The following is a 17949-nucleotide window of genomic DNA, read 5'->3' on the forward strand; positions in this document are numbered from 1 at the left end:
TTTATATAAATGGAAACTAAAATGTTTAACTGTTGGCAAGATTAATTGATTAAAAAACTGTTAAAAAAAAAGACTGTTACATGACACCTACTGTTTTTATCTTACATGATGAGATGCAGTGGGCACTGGCACCTGTCGGGAGTCCGTTTGCTGTTGGTCAGGATCAGTTTACCTTTGAGTAATCCAGTTTGTTTTGTTTTGTTTTTTTAGATTCATTTATGTATTTGAGAGCATGCACACAAGTGGGGGAGGGGCAGAGGGAGAGAACCCCAAGCAGACTCCCCAGTGAGTGCAGAGCCCAACACAGGGCTTGATCTCAGGACACATGACATGATGACCTGAGCCAAAACCAAAAGTCCAACGCTCAACTGACTGAGCCACCCAGGCGCCACTAGTAATTCAGTTTTTAAAAATGTTGCCCTTTAAGCTCCTTGGGATTTATTTTAGTGTATGGTATGCCAGGTGCTACTTAGGATAGGTACTTTATACATGTTATCTTATTTAGTCTATTTGATAGCCCTTTGAGATAGTGTTTCCCACATGCTATTTGGTAATTTCAGGACCATTTATTAAGTCATTCTCCCCTTCTCTCCTTGTTTTGAAAAGTTTATGTTATCCCATGTGACATCTTAAGATATGGTTGATTCTGTTTCCTTATTATCTGAGTTGCTCTGTCAATGATTTGTATACTAGTTCCATACCCTTTAAGTTGTGATTGCTTTTAATATAGCACATTGTGGTGTTGTTTGTACATTGTAGTGCTGGTTTCCCCTCGTTAGTATTCTTTTTCAGGGTAGACTTTTCGGAAGGGCTGAAAATCTATCTCTGATTCATTGTACCTTTTTTTTTTTTTTTTTTTTTAGTGGGCAGCAAAGCAAGGTTTATTGATCAGGATACATTTTAAACAAAAATATGTCTAACACTAAATATAGCCTGGATCTTTTTTTCTTTTTCTTCTCTTTCATTTTTTATCTGTGTTTGGGTTTGTTTTACATCTCTCTAAGAGAGGTAATCTTAACAACATCAGATATTCTGTGGAAAAATACATACAGGCCGACACCTTTCTCCATTTTTCATTCTCTCGGTAGTAAAACACAAACCCAACTTTAAGAGAGTTCTTACACAGTTTGTAAGCATCAAATGTATGGCAACATTGGACTGCTGATAAAATACTCCCCATCTCTCTTTCTCCCCTTCACTCAGCGTATCTTCGTTGACTTCTCAGAAGCGAGATGGCCCAGTCCTGACACTGATGATGGTGTGATTTGTACGCAGAGTGGCAGCGTGAAGATAGCCTCGTTAGATGGGCACGCATACCTTTGCCTGCCGAGATCACAGCATGAATTTACAGTACATTTTTTGTGTAAAGTAAGCCAGAAGCCAGACTCGTCTATAGTATTGTCGGAAAAGAAGAATCAAGCCAGAAAGGCCAAACTAGTTGAAAAAGCAGGCAAAATCTGTACATACGGAAGTTTATCAAGACAGAGACTGAAGAATAAAGAAAATGAACTTTACTGTCAGATCACGAAATCCAAGGAATCTTTGGAGAAGAAGAGCTGTGTGGATGGAGCTGAAGGGGAGGAGGAGCCGCCTCCTCCTGGTACAGGACACACATGTGTATACACGTGGGTGAAACAGCGCTGGCCTGTGGCCTCCTGTCCAGAGGAATGGAAATATCCTTTGTCTTTAGCACGTCTTTTTCATAATAAAATCAGCAGTGTGTCTAGAATTGATGCAGACACCACCCAGAGTAGAACGTTAACTTCCGAGATTTCAGAGGAAAGAGGAAAAGAGGTTTCTGTTCTTCCCAGGGCCCTGCTGCTCAGCTGTCCTGTCCCCCACCTGCACAGGTAATGGAAGAATGGCTTCTTTGTCATAAAGCTCTTGTCAGAGCCAGTGCTTAACTAAAGATAATTTTTCTTTTGTAGTCATCTGCTACCATTCATAAGGAAAGTTCAGTGATCCAAAACTTTGCCAATAACCGATAGTAAATCATTTCCCTAGCCAATGGGTTGCTTATGTTTCTTACTCTGTGCCCGTGCCCCGAGTGTTTATGGAAGGCTGACTATACAGTACATACTTTGTAAAGCACGGAGACTATAGAGATGACCGAGACAGAGTCCCTACTTTCTAGGAGCTTAGACTCTATGAAGGTCACTGTCACTGAAAAGATTATTAAAGTGTGCTAAATGATGGCACAGGGCTGTGGTGGTGAGCCCAGAGGAATATCAGCTGCCACTCGGTGCAGTCCATTACATTGGTTGCTGGAGCGTGGATCTGACTGGTTTATGATCCTGGGTTCTTTCTTTCATACCTAGTCTCAGAGGCCATGCCTGTCTTTGGCTAGCTGACTATAAATCGATTCATTGGACATTTTTGAAAAAAGCAGTAAACGTGGAGAGGTTTCTGGAGGCCAGATATAAACCTTTTCCCTCTACTAAGAGGTGAATAACCTAAAGATTACATGAACTTCTGTAAATAGTACAGTAGTAATGGTAATAGCTGACACAAAGTGCTTATGTACCAGGCACCTCGATACTTCACCTGTTGGATTATCATAGAAATTACATGAGGTAAGTACTGTTATCACCCCATTTTGTAGAGGAACTTGAGACACAGGATAAATAACCTGAGCAGAGTCATATAGCTAGCGTGTGTAGAATTGGGCTTTGATCCCAGGTAGTCTCTGAGTATATATTTATTATTTAAAGCAAAAACAGGAAAGTGATTTTTCAGGCTTGTCATGATTATCTAGTTAAAATTGGAAGTTCCAGTATTATAAGTACACATTGAAAGAGATTTAGGCTTCTAAATGAACAGTTTTCAATAACTTGCCAGTACCCTTAGATTAAAGTCCATTATTTTTAAACGTGGCTTAATAGGCCTTCCATTTTCTGATCCCTTCCTACATCTGTAATCCTCACCACGCTTCCCTTGCTTTTTCTACTCTGGCTCAACTGGCGTTTTTACAATCTCTAGAATGCCTGTCCAAGCTTTATTTCACCGCTGCACCTGCTCTTTCCTCGGCCAGGAACACTGCTTTATCTTTCTCAGTTCACTGACTTGTGTGCATTTCCAGGTCTCAGCTGAAGCCTTTCTTCCTGCGGGTGGTTATTCTGAAGTCCCCAGATAGGATTAGGTGCTTCTACAATCCCACAGCATCCAGTAATTCTTCATTCTTCATGTCTACTGTTCAACATCCGTATTTGATAGGAATCTTCTCTGAGGGCAGGGACCATGTCTGCTGTTTTTTGGGTGTTATATCTCCTGTGTGTATGGCATAGATAGTGCAGTAAATATTTGTCGTTTGAAGCCTGAATTTTAAAGGTTAATAAAACTGTTAATTTATGTAATTGTGCTGAGACTGAATAGTGAGATTGTTAAAAATACTGAAAAAAAATACGTGGAAAAATAAGATTAGTTTTCAATTTCCTTCATACACTTTTATATTAATTTTTACTTTTCTTTGATCTAACAAGTTAAGCAAGAAATACATCTTGTTACAGTAGCACTATTTTGTTGACTTCTAAAGGTAATCATGTTGAGCGACCAGAATTATTAGCTTCTACTTTGTCCTTCACAGGTGGAATTTTTGTGAATCACTTTCACAAGGACAGCTTGCTGAAGAATACTCCTATCCTGAGCTAGTGAAAGTGGTTTGGTACAAAGGTGTAACTTACCGGTAAGGCACCTGGAGTGGAAGCTCTTGAGCGATGTCAGAGGGGAGGGGACTAACCCTGCAGATAGACTCCCACAAAAGGGCAGTTTGGCCAGGACCATCATTCTTCTCTTTGGTCCTAAATTTTATAGATCTCAAAACTTGGTTTTATGAGTGCACATAGGGGTCTTGTGACTAATTCACATTAACCATATTCACAGGACGTTTGTGACAACTCCAGAGCCAATGAGGATTAGTTTTGCTGGTGAATGAAATACTCATGTCAGTTATTTAGGATACCCCTTCCAAGCATCAGGGGATCTAGTTGTCTGAATTAGTCACATCAAAATGTTGCCTGTTGAGCATGGAATTAGAGAAGATTAGAGGCTCCTCTGTGTCTGCACTATTCCATTGAATTATTCCTACCCCACCACAAAGTACACCTCTCTGGTGACTAGAATACTAATATTGGCTAGATTCAGGGTTTCACTACTATAAATAATGCTAAAAGAGCACTGCAAAATTTTGTCCTTTGGGCTCTCCTTTTCTTCCATGAAAGCCCACTCCCTCCTGACAATATATTCTTCATGTATTTTTCAATAAAAATGGACTTGGCTGAAGTTTTTATACGTTATATACCCAATACCTTGATTGTACTTGGCTGCTTCAGATATGATCAGTCACCTTCTCTTAGAGATGGTTCCTTTTACACATGGCTAATCTCGTTCATTGGGTATTGATTCTACTAGTTTCATTATTGAAGAATAATCCTATTTTCAGGTTCTGGAGTTGTCATATTTAACTTCTTTGCAATGGGCATTTCTTTGGTGATTAGTATATGCCAGCTACTGTGATTGGCAGTGGGGGTACCAGGATGATAAAATGTCTAACTTCCAAAAACTAGGCTCAGTTGTTGAGGTAGGTACATTAACCAATTCTATGTGTTCTATTTGTTTTTTGCAAAAAATTTAATTTAGCTGGTTGGGTGCAGAGTTTAAAATTATCCATTTTGCTGGATAGGCAAAATCCCATACTACTTTGTTTGATTGCTCTCATTTATGTGTTAATCTCAATTAGAAAAAAATATTTTAATGATTATTTTTCTTCCTTAGACTAAACCATAGAAATGTGAATTCAATAGAGATTTATCCTGGAGATGGATCTGTTTTCAAATCAGAGGGAGCTAATTTGGGCAGGTATTTTACATACTATTCCATTCAAGAAGGATCAGAAGAGGTAAGCTGACAATTAGGTCTCAGCTCAAGAATTTGTATATAGCTGTTTCTAAATAATTCTGAATATATATAGAAAATTTGATCTTTACATGACATGCTTGCCTACTACTACACAGTCTGGAGAATTCGTATAACCTTTTACCAGCATTGTCACAGTGATTACTAACCACCTTATTTTTACTGCATTCTTATCCTGTATTCTGCCTAAGTCATTTGCCTAAGTAATTTGTTTTTATTTTTTTTTAAGATTTTCTTCTTAAGTAAGCTCAATATCTAAGGTACGGCTCGAACTTACAACCTTGATCATGAGTTGCACACTCTACTGACCGAGCCAGCCAGGTGCCACAATTTGTTTTTAAATCAGAAGTTAAATTTAAACTTCTTATGTCATAGAATTTATCAGTAGGAAACACTAAAACCAGCAGGATTACTTTGAATCAATATAGTTCTTTGAATTACTATATGCACATGAAAAGCACATTTTTTTTTTCCCCACCATGTAACCATTTGCATACTTAAAGTACCTCTTGTGTCGCCTGGGTGGCTCAGTTGGTTAAGCGACTGCCTTCAGCTCAGGTCATGATCCTGGAGTCCCAGGATCGAGTCCTGCCTCAGGCTCCCCACACAGTGGGGTAGTCTGCTTCTCTCTCTGACCCTCCCCCCCATGCTCTCTCTATCATTCTCTCTCTCTCATTAATAAATAAAACTTTAAAATAAAAGACCTCTTAACTCCTAAATCTTTATATACAACTAGAAAGGTGAACAAGGGGCACCTGGGAAGAAAAACCTCTTGTAGAAAAATGAGTAAACAGGGGCGCCTGGGTGCCGTAGTCGTTAAGCGTCCGCCTTCGGCTCAGGGCGTGATCCTGGCGGTCTGGGATCGAGCCCCACATCAGGCTCCTCCACTAGGAGCCTGCTTCTTCCTCTCCCACTCCCCCTGCTTGTGCTCCCTCTCTCGCTGGCTGTCTCTGTCACATAAATAAGTAAATAAATCTTAAAAAAAAAAAAATGAGTAAACAATAAGAATCGTTAAGCCATAGAAAGGCAATATAAATAACTCCTAATATGTGGAAACATATTAGGCTTTACTGCTTGCGTCTAAGAAATGCAAATTAAAATAACATGTTTTTTCACTCATGAAATTATTGGAAGGTTGATAGTGTCCACTGTGGGCAAGGGTGGAGTGAAAAGGGTGCTTTCATAGTTCTCTTTGGAGTATAATTGACTCACCCTTCATGAAGGACAGTTTGATAATATCAGGTTAAATCGGCTAGAAATTCCGCCTCTAGTTACCTATCCTAGCAGAATATTAGCACATGCAAACAAAGAAATGCGGCCAAGGATGTGGACTGTAGCCTTGTTTGTAGTAGGAGAAACTGAAGGCAGTCTAAATGCTCATCAGTAGAGAAATGATGACGTGAGCTGTGCGGTCAGATTATGGGGACGCTGTGCAGCAGTTTAAAGGAATGAGGAAGATGTAGATGCAGAGAGAGATATTGAAAGATCTCCAAGACACTGAAAAGGGAAAGTTGCAGAAGAATATGTACAGTGATATCTTTTGTAAAGAACAAAACCCCCAAACCCAAATATATTACTGTATATAGTACACATGTAAATGCACGGGGAAAGATCTGGGTAGATAAAAACCGAACTGGGTGGCTCAGTTGGGTAAGTGTCTGACTCTTGATTTTGGCTCAGGTCATGATCTTGGAGTTGTGAGATCGAGCCCGGCATCAGGCTCCATGCTCAGCAGGGAGTCTGAGATTCTCTCTCTCCCTCTGCCTCTCCCACTCATGCTATCTCTCTCTCTCAAATAAATAGAGAAATCTTTAAGAAAAAAAAAAAAAACTAAAAAAAAGAACTGAAGTGGTTACTTTTGGGGAGGAGTGTGGGATTTTGTGGGGGAGGAAAAGTAGGGAGGGACTTAAATCTTGTATTTTTTTAACTTTGTTTTTTTCCAAAAAAAAATTTAGTGGTGTATTGCTACTTGTATACTTAAAATTTTCAATAGGAAAGATCTGTAGAGATAAGAACTTGGTGCTCTGGAATCACGTAAGGGGGGGAACCTGACCCAGTTTGGGGGAAAAATCTTCTGGAGGATGACATGGCTAAGCTACAATCTATAATTATATTTTATTTTTTAAGTAATCTCTACACCCAACGTGGGGCTTAAACTCACAACCCCAAGATCAAGAGTCCGATGCTCTACTGACTGAGCCAGGCAGGTGTCCCTAGACCTATAATTTTAAAGAAGGAGTTATACAAAAGAAGCATAGAGGTTGGAGGAGTATATAGCTGAGGGAGCATACTTGCTCACCTCCTGGCATGGCTGGCTTCTTGGTGTTACAATTTCTATTTAAATGTCATCTCCTCAAGGAGGCTTTTCCTGACTATCCAAATTAAAAAAGCTACCTGTGACACTCTCTGTCATGGTACCCTCCTCTTTTTTTCTTCCCAGCAATTAATACTATGTGACATTTTCTTACTGACTATTGTTTGTTTGCTAACTAGCCCACACTAGAAGTAAGCCCTGTCTTGTTCAACATACTATTATTGCTAGAGCATAAAAGAGGAGATAAACATCACGTAAGTAGAGGCTGGGGCAAGTGTGGAGTGTTGAAGGAAATGAAAATGCTATAGATAGACAGAATGCTGTAGAGATCTAATGTTTTGGGGAACGTCGGGGAAGAGACTAAACCACTAAGCTGGGCCAGCTCATAAATGGGACATGAGAAACCATATTGCTTTTGCAGAGCCATTGAGGGATTTAAGTAGGGAAGTGACATCCTATTTTTGTTAGGTCATTTCAGAGGAAGATAAACTGGAGTGGGGAAGAGGTAGACCAGTTAGAAGACATTTATAGCAATTCAGGTAAGAAAGTATGAGGATTAGGCAGTGGTAATGAGAATGGAAAGATAGGAATGGACGCAAGAAATATTAAGGAAGCAGAACTGATGACTGACTGGATATTGGGGATGGGGAAGGAGTTGAAAATGATGACAGATTATTGACTGAATCAATGAGTGGTGGTGCCAGGCATGGTATTCAACCAAAATTTTATCAAATCTAAATTGTTTTGATGATGACTGCTTTTTTGATCTTACCAGGAGGTGTCAATAAAACATCTAAATTCTATTAGATCTCAACCCCATCTGCTTAAAAGTAAGATACTCTTAATTATAAGATGTATCCAGATTTTAGAGAGTTAAATTGTGAAAAATGAGCATCTTAGAATTGATGAAATAGAGCAGTGGAAAAGACAAGAACTCTCAAGGAACTCAGTATCCAATAGAGAAAGATGTAAATAGTTAAAATGCAATCATTTGAATAGTTTGAGTACCTATCATGTGCCTTAGCACATTGCTAATAAATGCTGGGGATACAGAGGTCAGCAAAACAGACACAGCCCCTACCCTCACAAAACTATTCTAGCAGGGAGGACAGACATCAAGAAAAAAAGTGTTAAATCGAAATCATAATGAAAACTGAGAAGCTAGAGTGCAGGGTACTGTGCTTGTGGACATAACTAGGTATTTCACTTAGTCTGTGGGACCTCAGTAATGGCTTTCCTGAGGGGAAGGGAAAGTAGGAGTTAGGCAAAGGAAGATGATGGAGGAGGAAACTGAGTTCCAGGTAGAGGGAACACACCACAAGTATATACGAAGTAGAGAAGGAGAAAATGTGGATTTTGAAATGAAGGTAATTCCATTTTTTACATGTTAAAGTGAGATATCCAGTGGAGAAGCCTAGTAGAGATTTAGATATTCAAGTCTACGATCCAAGATAAAAGAGGAGGAACTATTTTTTGAGTACCTACTATATACTAAATTCTGTCCTGGGTGCTTTGTATATGTATTATATCATTAATCCTCAGTCTAGATGGTAGGTAGTATCCCCATTTCACAGGTTGTAGGCACTGAGGTTTATAAAAGGTTGCATAAGGGGCACCTGGGTGGCTCAGTTGGTTGGGCTCTTGGTTTCAGGGGGGTCATGGTCTCCTCTTCTGGTTGTGAGATTGAGCCCGCCTGGGTGGGGCTCCTGCTTACTGCAGAGTCTGCTTCAGATTCTTCCTCCCTCTCCTCCCCCCATCCCCCCACCCCTGCCAGTCCCTGCTGCGTGCATGCTCTCTCTCTTGAATGAATGAATGAATGAATGAATGAATGAATGAAGTCTTTTAAAAAAACAAAAGGTTGCATGAACCTGCCCGTCATTATAGTTAGTAAGGGGCATACCTGTCATTTGAATCCAGCTTTGTCTTAACTTCAAAGCCCATCTTCTCTCACTGATGGTAAAATACATATAGGCTCTATTCTCTTGTGGTTCAAATTAGATTTGTGCTATTTCTTAGCCCTCAAAGTTCAGTTTCCTCATCTAAAAAAAATAGGCATTAATAGTACTTGTCTCAGAACTGTTTTGAGGAATAAATGAAATAAACCATGTAAAATACATAGCATAGCACCTAGCACATAGTGTCTGTTCAATAAATGTTAGCTGTTGATATTATATTTATTATGAACACAACTTTGGACTCTGCTGGGATTACCCAGGAAGAAGTCAGGAAATTAGAAAATAAGGCTGAAGACAGAGCCCGGGAAAACACAACTATTAAATAAACATATTTATTATGAACACAACTTTGGACTCTGCTGGGATTACCCAGGAAGAAGTCAGGAAATTAGAAAATAAGGCTGAAGACAGAGCCCGGGAAAACACAACTATTAAAAAGGGAATTCAGAAAGAATAACAAGAAAAAAATTCTTTCAATTCAAGAAACTGAGATTATAAATATGTTTTCCACAAACTGTAACAATAGTTCTTCCATTAATAAAATATAATAAAATTATATATTTGTTCAATTAAAATAGTTTTTTAAACCTATATAGGCTTTTTTTTTTTTTTTTTTTTTTGGTCTAAAAGGTAAAGGGGGGCTTATATGATAAGTTTTCTGCTAATGTATAGGAAAATTAATTTGGTTGTATATTAAGTATAATCAAAATTTAAAGTGGGCAGTAAGTTACAGGGTAGTAGAATGCAACTCTTGTAACTATCCAGGAGGAAAGCTAGACTTTAAAAAAATGGGGAAAAGGAAAAGCATAAAATACCTTTAAAAATATACCTTTTACGGGCTTTTAAGTTAAAATAACTGCTTGCCTTGTCACAATGTAAATATGAAATTAAAAATAAAAGTTAATAATGGCCAAGATTTATTATTGAGATACTTCACTTTAAATTAATTTTCAGAGAGAAGAGAAAACTTATTCAGTAAATAACCTTCCTCCTGATAGACCAGGAAGTCTGTTCTCTGTGTGTTCTCTAATTAGACAGGCAACCAGGTAAGTTCTTCACATTCAGCTGACTCAAGTGTTACGTGTCTGAGAATCCTGATACATTTTCTGGTGGTTAGGGTAAGATTATGAATTTGTAGGTACAGTGGAAATATGTGTCTTTGGTAAAATCTGTCAATTTTTCTGGTCTCTTCATTTATAAAATAAGGCAGTCACCTCATTATCAGAGTACTTCTGGCTTTGAAATTGAAAGTTAGATATGGAGAAACATCCATATACGACACGCACGCGCTGGCAGGAACTGAGTGCCTTTTCTCTGGGGGAGTGCATCATCCTTGTGCCTTGGAATCAGGTTGAGAATTTGGTGATGCATTTTAAATTTTCATGCTTTATTATCCTCAGAGTAATAGAGAGTCTGAGAGTCTATAGAAAACAAAGTGTAGTTTGGTACTTCGGTTCATATGTTTTTAAAATTCTGCTAATTAATTTGTGTCAGTCAGAACCATGACAGTGTATTGTTGGATTAAATTATTTATTTTTACAAACTTATGTCTAAGCAACTTCAAAAGTGGATTTGAAGGAGAATTGGTCATTTGATTTCCCACAGACCGTTGTTTCACCTCCCCAGCACCGAGACAATATGAAACCTTTCAGGTGCTGTGAATCCATCACCTCTTAGAAAGGAGCACCTGAAAATTCTCTCCATTTGGAGTCATTTCATTGCTAAAAAATTAGAGGAGTAACCTTAACTATGTAAGATTAACGCAAAGGAAAACAACCCCCTTCCAGGGGATAAAAGATTTCTGGAAGGAAAGTGTTTTGAACATATTTTAGTGGAAATGAGTTACTTGCCTAACATGTTGTATAGCAGCGAGAATGCATTGCTAGGATTGGAAAATGCCATTATTTGCAAATGGTTAAGTACTGTTTTTCATGTTCACAGAATTCTTCAACACTGTGCCAAGACAAGGCTTTCTTTAAGCCATAATTATCGTATATGCTGCTGGAAAATGGTATCTTAAAATTATTATTATTATTATTTTAAAGATTTTTATTTTTAAGTAATCTCTTTACCCAATTTAGGGCCCAAACTCACAATCCTGAGATCAAGAGTCACATGCTCCACTGACTGAGCCAGCCAGAGGCCCCTTAAAATTATTTTAAAAGCAAGATTTTTAAAATTGTTGTATTGTTTGCATATATACCTCTAAGTTCAAGTTACTTTCATCTAAGTCATGTGAGAAATTCTTTGTGATGTTAATATTGGTTTAGTCAGAAAAATATCCACTTACTAGATAAACACTGCAAAATTCAGCTTTTATGTTATACTATGTCTATAATTTATTTTTGTTTCTTTTTTCTTAGTGGAGGGGGAAGGGCAGGGGAATTGATTGGATTTAAAGTATGTGGAAACGTAGTTATTTTAAACTATGATATTACAATATTCTGTTCTATTTCCATAACTGTAAAGTAAATTCTTTAACATTGACTTAGAGGAAGTGATTCTCAGAGCTTGATTTCTCTATCTGTACTAATTTAGTTATAAACCTATATGTTGCTGTAGTTCCTAATGTTTTCCTATGTTCTATGTAAAATTCAGCCAAACAGTGACTTTCCAGAGATATTAGAACTTAATCTGCTTGTGATAGACTAATTAGGGTATCCACTTCTGGGAAAGTTAAAATATATGTAAGGATTCTACAATATTCAACTTCTGAATAGAGTGGCCTCAGAGTTTATTGATCATTTAAGTCAATAATGGATAACTCTCTTTCCTGCTATTTTTGTTAACTTGGTTTTAGGTACCTGGGATAAATGATAGCAATACACTGCCTTTGCTTTTGAGAGAATCGCTCATACATAACGTGGGAAGATTTCTTGCGTACTCTGATGACAAAGCACATGCTCTCTTTTTAGACGGCATTACTCTAACCCTACATTGGAATTTCAGCTCTCTTATTGAAAAGAGACAGGTATATTTCAGACTGAAATCTATTTTTTATTGTTTTTTATCTGTGGAAATAGAACAAAGAAAATAAAGTACCACTCTATCTCAATTTATTTTTTGAAGTATAAAATCTGTTAAAAAGCTTTAGTGATCTCATCGGATTTCCTAGCAAAAATCAGGAAGAATGACAAATAATCATTTTTATAAAGGTAACTGATTATATAGAGAAGGGCTGGTATAGAGGGATGGTTGAAAAATGCCCATAATCCATGAAAAGATAACTTTTAAACTAGCAAAATAAAGTTTAATTATTCATCTACTTATTTTTTAAATTGATAATTTAGAGAGCTTTTGTTGTGTTTTGTGTTTGTTTGTTTCAGTTTTAGAATGATAAAACTTACCTTTCCTCTTTGCTTCTTAAGGTAAATCAAGGTCTCAACTTAGGTTGGTGTAAGTTAACTTTTCCCGATGGACAAGATCAGTTAATTCAGATCGAACACCCTGGACCATATGAAAGGTACTGAAAAGCAATTTTTAAAAAACTTTTTTAAAAGATTTTATTTATTTATTTATTTGACAGAGAGAGAGCACAAACAGGGGGAGTGGCCGGCAGAGGGAGAGGGTGAAGCAGGCTTCCTGCTGAGCAGAGAGCCCGACATGGGACTCGATCCTAGGACCCTGGGATCATGACTTGAGCCGAAGGCAGACGCGTAACCAACTGAGCCACCCAGGCACCCCTAAAAATTATTTTCATGATAGTAAATAACTTTTAGACAGAGGGAGATCATATAAACATTATTTAAATGTTATATATATTTTTAGTTTTTCCAGGTAGATAATGTGCATGATGTCATTTCAACAGGTTTCAGAATTTACAGTAATATTGGCATCTAGCATAACTAAATAAATCAAGTCAGCTTTAATCATTTCCATTTGTGTTTAAGTGGTTTGTCAAAATAAATATTTTCAATATAACTGGCTTGCTGTGGAAATTGGACTGTGGACAGCTGTGTTACCAATTAACTAATTAATCGTTTAACTAATTTGAAGAAAGGTTTGCACAAATAACTAAGGTATATTTCTGTAAAGTGGAATAAAATTAATTTGCTGGTGGGCTTATGATGGAGAAGATTCTTGAAATCAGCATTTTATGAATATGCTTTTTTGCTTTTGGTTTATGAAATTTGTTATAATCAGTCAACTTGAAATGTTCTCAACATGTTAGTGATTTTACTTGAGAATATTCACAAAAGAATTGCTTTTTTACCTCAAGAATTTATTTTTCTTTTGGGATTTATTGCATTTTGGTCTAAATGCTCCAACATTCATTGCTAGTTTGAATAATTTGCATCAAAAATACAGTGTCTTGGGGCCCCTGGATAGCTCAGTTGATTAAGCGTCTGACTCTTGATTTTGACTGAGGTCATGATCTTGGGGTCCTGGGATCTAACTTGAGATTCTCTCTCTCTTCCTGAGCCCTTCCCCTCCCTCTGCTTGCACACACACACACACACACACACGTGAGCATGCTCTATCTTTCTCTAAAATAAATAAATTAATCTTTAAAAAAACAACAGTCCTTGGCAAACATTACTATTTGTTTCAGCCCATCACTTTAGATCATTCATTTTATTGACCTTGATAGTTGTTTTGTATATTCAGCGAGTTATATATAATTACACATTTATGTATGTGGGGGGGATTAATGGGTGTGTTCTGGTTTGAATTTTTTTTTTTTTTGGTGGTTTTTTTTTAAATTTTAGAAAGCAAATGCTCACATTTTCATTATAAAACATAATGAAACTTATTTTACTTTGTAAAAATGAAAGGAGACTTTAGACATTTGAATTTGAATTTTGAGTGAAATCCAAGTATCACTTTGTTCTGATACTTAAATCTTATCTTTATTAATCGTGACTATGAATAAATCATTTTATACTTGATGAATAATGAGAAAAACTTGCCTTTTCCATTTCCTTTAAAAAAGATTCAAAAAATTGCCCAGTAAATGCCTCACTTGGGAATTTCTTTATCCTTTTTTCCCAAGTTGTCTTAATGATTTTTACTTTTTAAAAAAATGCTTTTATAAATATTATACAAGCTCATTTTTCAAGTATTTCTTTTAATGTTTTCAATCTAGATATGTGACAGCAGTTATATCATGGTGCAGAAGACTGACCCAGACTAGTCAAAGAGAGATGCCCACATATCCTTCATCTTCCGTTGTTGAAGAAAATTGGTATTTATATTTCTTTTAAACTTCATCTGTGTAGAAGAAACACAAAAAATTAAAAATGTCAAATGGCAAACTCTAAGACTTTTCCTGACAGCTTAAGCTTGAAAGTATTTTATCTTTAATCAGACATCTAATTTATTACATTTCACTGTATTTTTATCTGAAGGTCAGAAAATTGCATTGAAAACTTCATATCAAAATGGGTGACACTTTTATTTATTTATTTATTTAAATATTTTATTTATTTATTTGATAGAGAGACAGCCAGTGAGAGAGGGAACACAGGCAAGGGGAGTGGGAGAGGAAGATGCAGGCTCCTAGCGGAGAAGCCTGATATGGGGCTCGATCCCAGAACACTGGGATCACGCCCTGAGCCGAAGGCAGACGCTTAACGACTGAGCCACCCAGGCGCCCCTGTGGGTGACGCTTTTAATGTGGTAAATTCATCCTGAAAACTTTATGGAAAAATTTAGAGGAGATTTTTAAAATTTTAGTAATATTGAAAGAAATAAAATGTTGATTAACATAATAAACTTTCGGAAAAGTTGATTTTGAAATCATTTCTATCATATTAATTACCTTTCCCAAATTAACCGGGATATCAACAAATAAAGTATTTTAGTCCCTCCTGCGTGCCTTCCAGCATGCAAGGGACTGGAACTGGGCTTCAAAGGAATATTTAGGGAAATTAAGTCATTTTAAGGAAGGAACAAGGACAGAGGTAAAAAGCATATATTGTCCTGTGAAGACAGTGAGAGAACAGTTTTTATGGAGCAGAGCTATCTGTTAGGCCACAGTGTGAGTTTCGATGGGTAGGAATGGGTCTTGTGATCAGGAGAGGAGCTCCGACTCGGTGGAATTATAAGTTCTTAAGTAGAACGAATGGCAGAAGGAAAGGTCACTAGGAGGGTTAGTATCCCTGAGAGGACAATCTGAATATACACTTTTTGAAAGTTTGCCTACACCACTTCGCTTTTCCAAAAGACCTGCATCAGTGTGTACCTGTTTTTCCTTGGACGTACCACCCTGAACACTCCGGATCTCGTCTGATCTCAGAAGCCAAGCAGGGTGGGGCCTCGTTAGTACTTGGATGGGAGTATGTACCTGTTTTTGCTAACCAAAAGAAATCCAAAAAGGATATTCACTTCTAAGAAAAACGGCAAAAAGTGAAAATAGCATTCAACATTTGTTTTGCAGTGAGCTCTTATAGAGGCAGCGTGCACCCCAAGCAGGGAGAGCGGTACCTCCAAGCTCCTTCCCTGGGAGCTACACTCAGCACCTCAGCTTCAAGCCACCTTGGCTTTGAACGTGTCTGTGAGCCTCTGTGTTTTATCTCAACTTATTTTGTGTGTCCATTAGCAAGATGTGTCCATTCGCAAGGTATCAGAAAAAGCCTTAGGTTAGTTTTTGGGTGTGGGAATGATAAAAAAAAGTTTTCCATAAACGTTAATGGGAATTGTTTTTCAGCTTTATACCATTTCAGTTTATGAAAGTTTTCATAGGGACACTCTACTTTTGGATAGTGGAGGAAACCTGTACTGGAAAAGAGGGATACCAGGAACAATTTAGGAAGCTTTAAGGTAGTTTGTCGGGTGTCTTAGAATAGCATGGTGAAAAAAATATAAACATTAAGCCTGATTCTTACCACCTTTTCCTAAGTTACTTAGAGGAAGAGATACAAATCAAATCAGTAGATGTTATTTGAATATCTTAGGTATCCTAAAGATTCAGCTTTCCAGATCTTCCATCCTTCAGCTACAGCCTGTTTGGGAGCAGAAAAGTTGCCCAAGTAGCTAGCAAAAAATGTAGTTGGGATGAAAGGAAAATTGTATATGACTATAAGATTGGTCACTTCATCATTGCTCAGCTGACACGGTTTTTAAGATGCTAGCCTTTTCATATGAAGGCTTTGAAGGGGATAACTGTCAAGACATACTACAAAGTCAGGACGTGAGGGAAGTGCATATTGATGAAAGTAGCTCTGGGGAGAAGCAACAAGGAGCAGCAGAAAGACAGAGGAAGGGGCGCTGGGTGGTTCCGTTGGTTGAACGAGCTGCCTTCAGCTTAGGTCATGATCCTGGAGTCCCAGGATCGAGTTCCTCATTGGGCTCCTTGCTCAGTGGGTAGTCTGCTTCTCCCTCTGACCATCCCCCCCATGCTCTCTCTCTCTTATTTTCTCTGTCAAATAAAATAAGGAAGGAAGGAAGGAAGGAAGGAAGGAAGGAAGGAAGGAAGGAAGGGTCAAGGAAGAGTAGGGAGAGGAGATGCAGTCCCTGACAATAGCTCCATTTCCCTTGCAAAGCCTAAGACATCTCCACTGTGATTTGTTTTCTTGTCAAAGAAGGTGGGTTGAAGGAAGAGAAGTGATTGCACAATGAAGAGCTACCTGAATTTATTTCAGTACTTTTTTTCCAACTCACCTTCTATTATTAATTTACTGATTCAACTTTTTAATAGGGATGCTAGTCAAAAAAATAGAACAGCAGATAGTTCACAAGAAGTTGGTTCATCATATGAGCAACAGCATTAAAGGTAGTTTGTATTGTTTGCTTATGGCCAGAAAAATATGTCATATGTGGGGAGAAAAAGGTGTTTTGCAATGATGAAGAATCAGCAGACTTTGAAGTAAGTCATATCCAAGTCTTTACCACAGATGCTTAAAATGCTGTAAGATCTCTTTCATTCTCCATCCATAGACTAGAGTACAAGAGTGCAAGCTGACAAGGAGGTGCGTGTGTCCCACTGGAATAAAGCCAGTGAAGCAGACCAGTTCTGTACCCCTTTGTGAACTGTGAAGAGTATTCTAGTGACTTGAATAGAGAGATCTTTTAGATATTAAAGTCCTCGTTAACTTTGCAGAGAGCTAGTTGAGTTACACTATTTTCTAGTTGGGTCCACTGCTCTTATTTCATTCTAGCTTAACGAGGAAAAAGAACACACATGTAAGAGATTCTGCTGGAGTTGTACACATTTAGCTCTCTGCCCCAATATCTGTTTCTGTGGAACATGGTAAGAGTTAATGTTCATCGTGTTAACCCTTCCAGCCAAGGAGAAGAGAATGTTAAGTATACTGTGTTTAAGAAAACATTAGGTAGTCTATTCCAGAAGAAATTTAATAGAAAATACTTATTATGTTTTGGGGCGCTTGGGTGGCTCAGTCTGTTAAGCGTCCAACTCTTGATTTTGGCTCAGGTCATGATCTCAGGGTTGTGAGATTGAGCCCCGTGTAGGACTCTGTTGTTAGGCATGGAGCCGGCTAAGATTCTTTCTCTCCCTCTGCCCCCCACCCTCTCCTTCTAGGAAGGAAGGAAGGAAGGAAGGAAGGAAGGCAGGCAGGCGGGAGGGCGGGTGGGCATGGGATCGAAAGGAGGGGAGGGGATGGAAGGGAGGGGAGGAACAGAGGAAAGAACGAAAGAAGGAAAGGAAGGAAGGAAAGAAAAGGGAAGAAAGGGAGGAAGGACAAACGAATTTATTATGTTTTGACACCTAATTCAACTGTGTAAAATCTTGGCTCTCCAAAACTGTTTCCTAAGAGTTCCATATAAATGAAGTCTTATTATATGTGCAAAGTTCAGGAAAAAAAGAAA

The 17949-nt window shown here is 37.9% G+C and overlaps 1 protein-coding gene across 1 annotated transcript in view; it reads left to right on the forward strand.

The window, feature by feature from the left end:
- The window catches only part of CUNH5orf34 (chromosome unknown C5orf34 homolog), a 30166-nt gene that overhangs the window by 7093 nt on the left and 5124 nt on the right, over nt 1-17949 (forward strand). Inside the window, exons 4-11 of the mRNA XM_008692573.1 lie at nt 1204-1850; nt 3584-3682; nt 4771-4894; nt 10135-10226; nt 11122-11191; nt 11981-12151; nt 12549-12643; nt 14267-14365. Coding sequence (XP_008690795.1) covers nt 1204-1850; nt 3584-3682; nt 4771-4894; nt 10135-10226; nt 11122-11191; nt 11981-12151; nt 12549-12643; nt 14267-14365 — 1397 coding nt within the window. The remainder of the gene's footprint in view (nt 1-1203; nt 1851-3583; nt 3683-4770; nt 4895-10134; nt 10227-11121; nt 11192-11980; nt 12152-12548; nt 12644-14266; nt 14366-17949) is intronic.

This window comes from Ursus maritimus, unplaced genomic scaffold, assembly GCF_017311325.1.
Source record: "Ursus maritimus isolate PB19 unplaced genomic scaffold, ASM1731132v1 scaffold_15, whole genome shotgun sequence".
Taxonomy (NCBI): domain Eukaryota; kingdom Metazoa; phylum Chordata; class Mammalia; order Carnivora; family Ursidae; genus Ursus; species Ursus maritimus.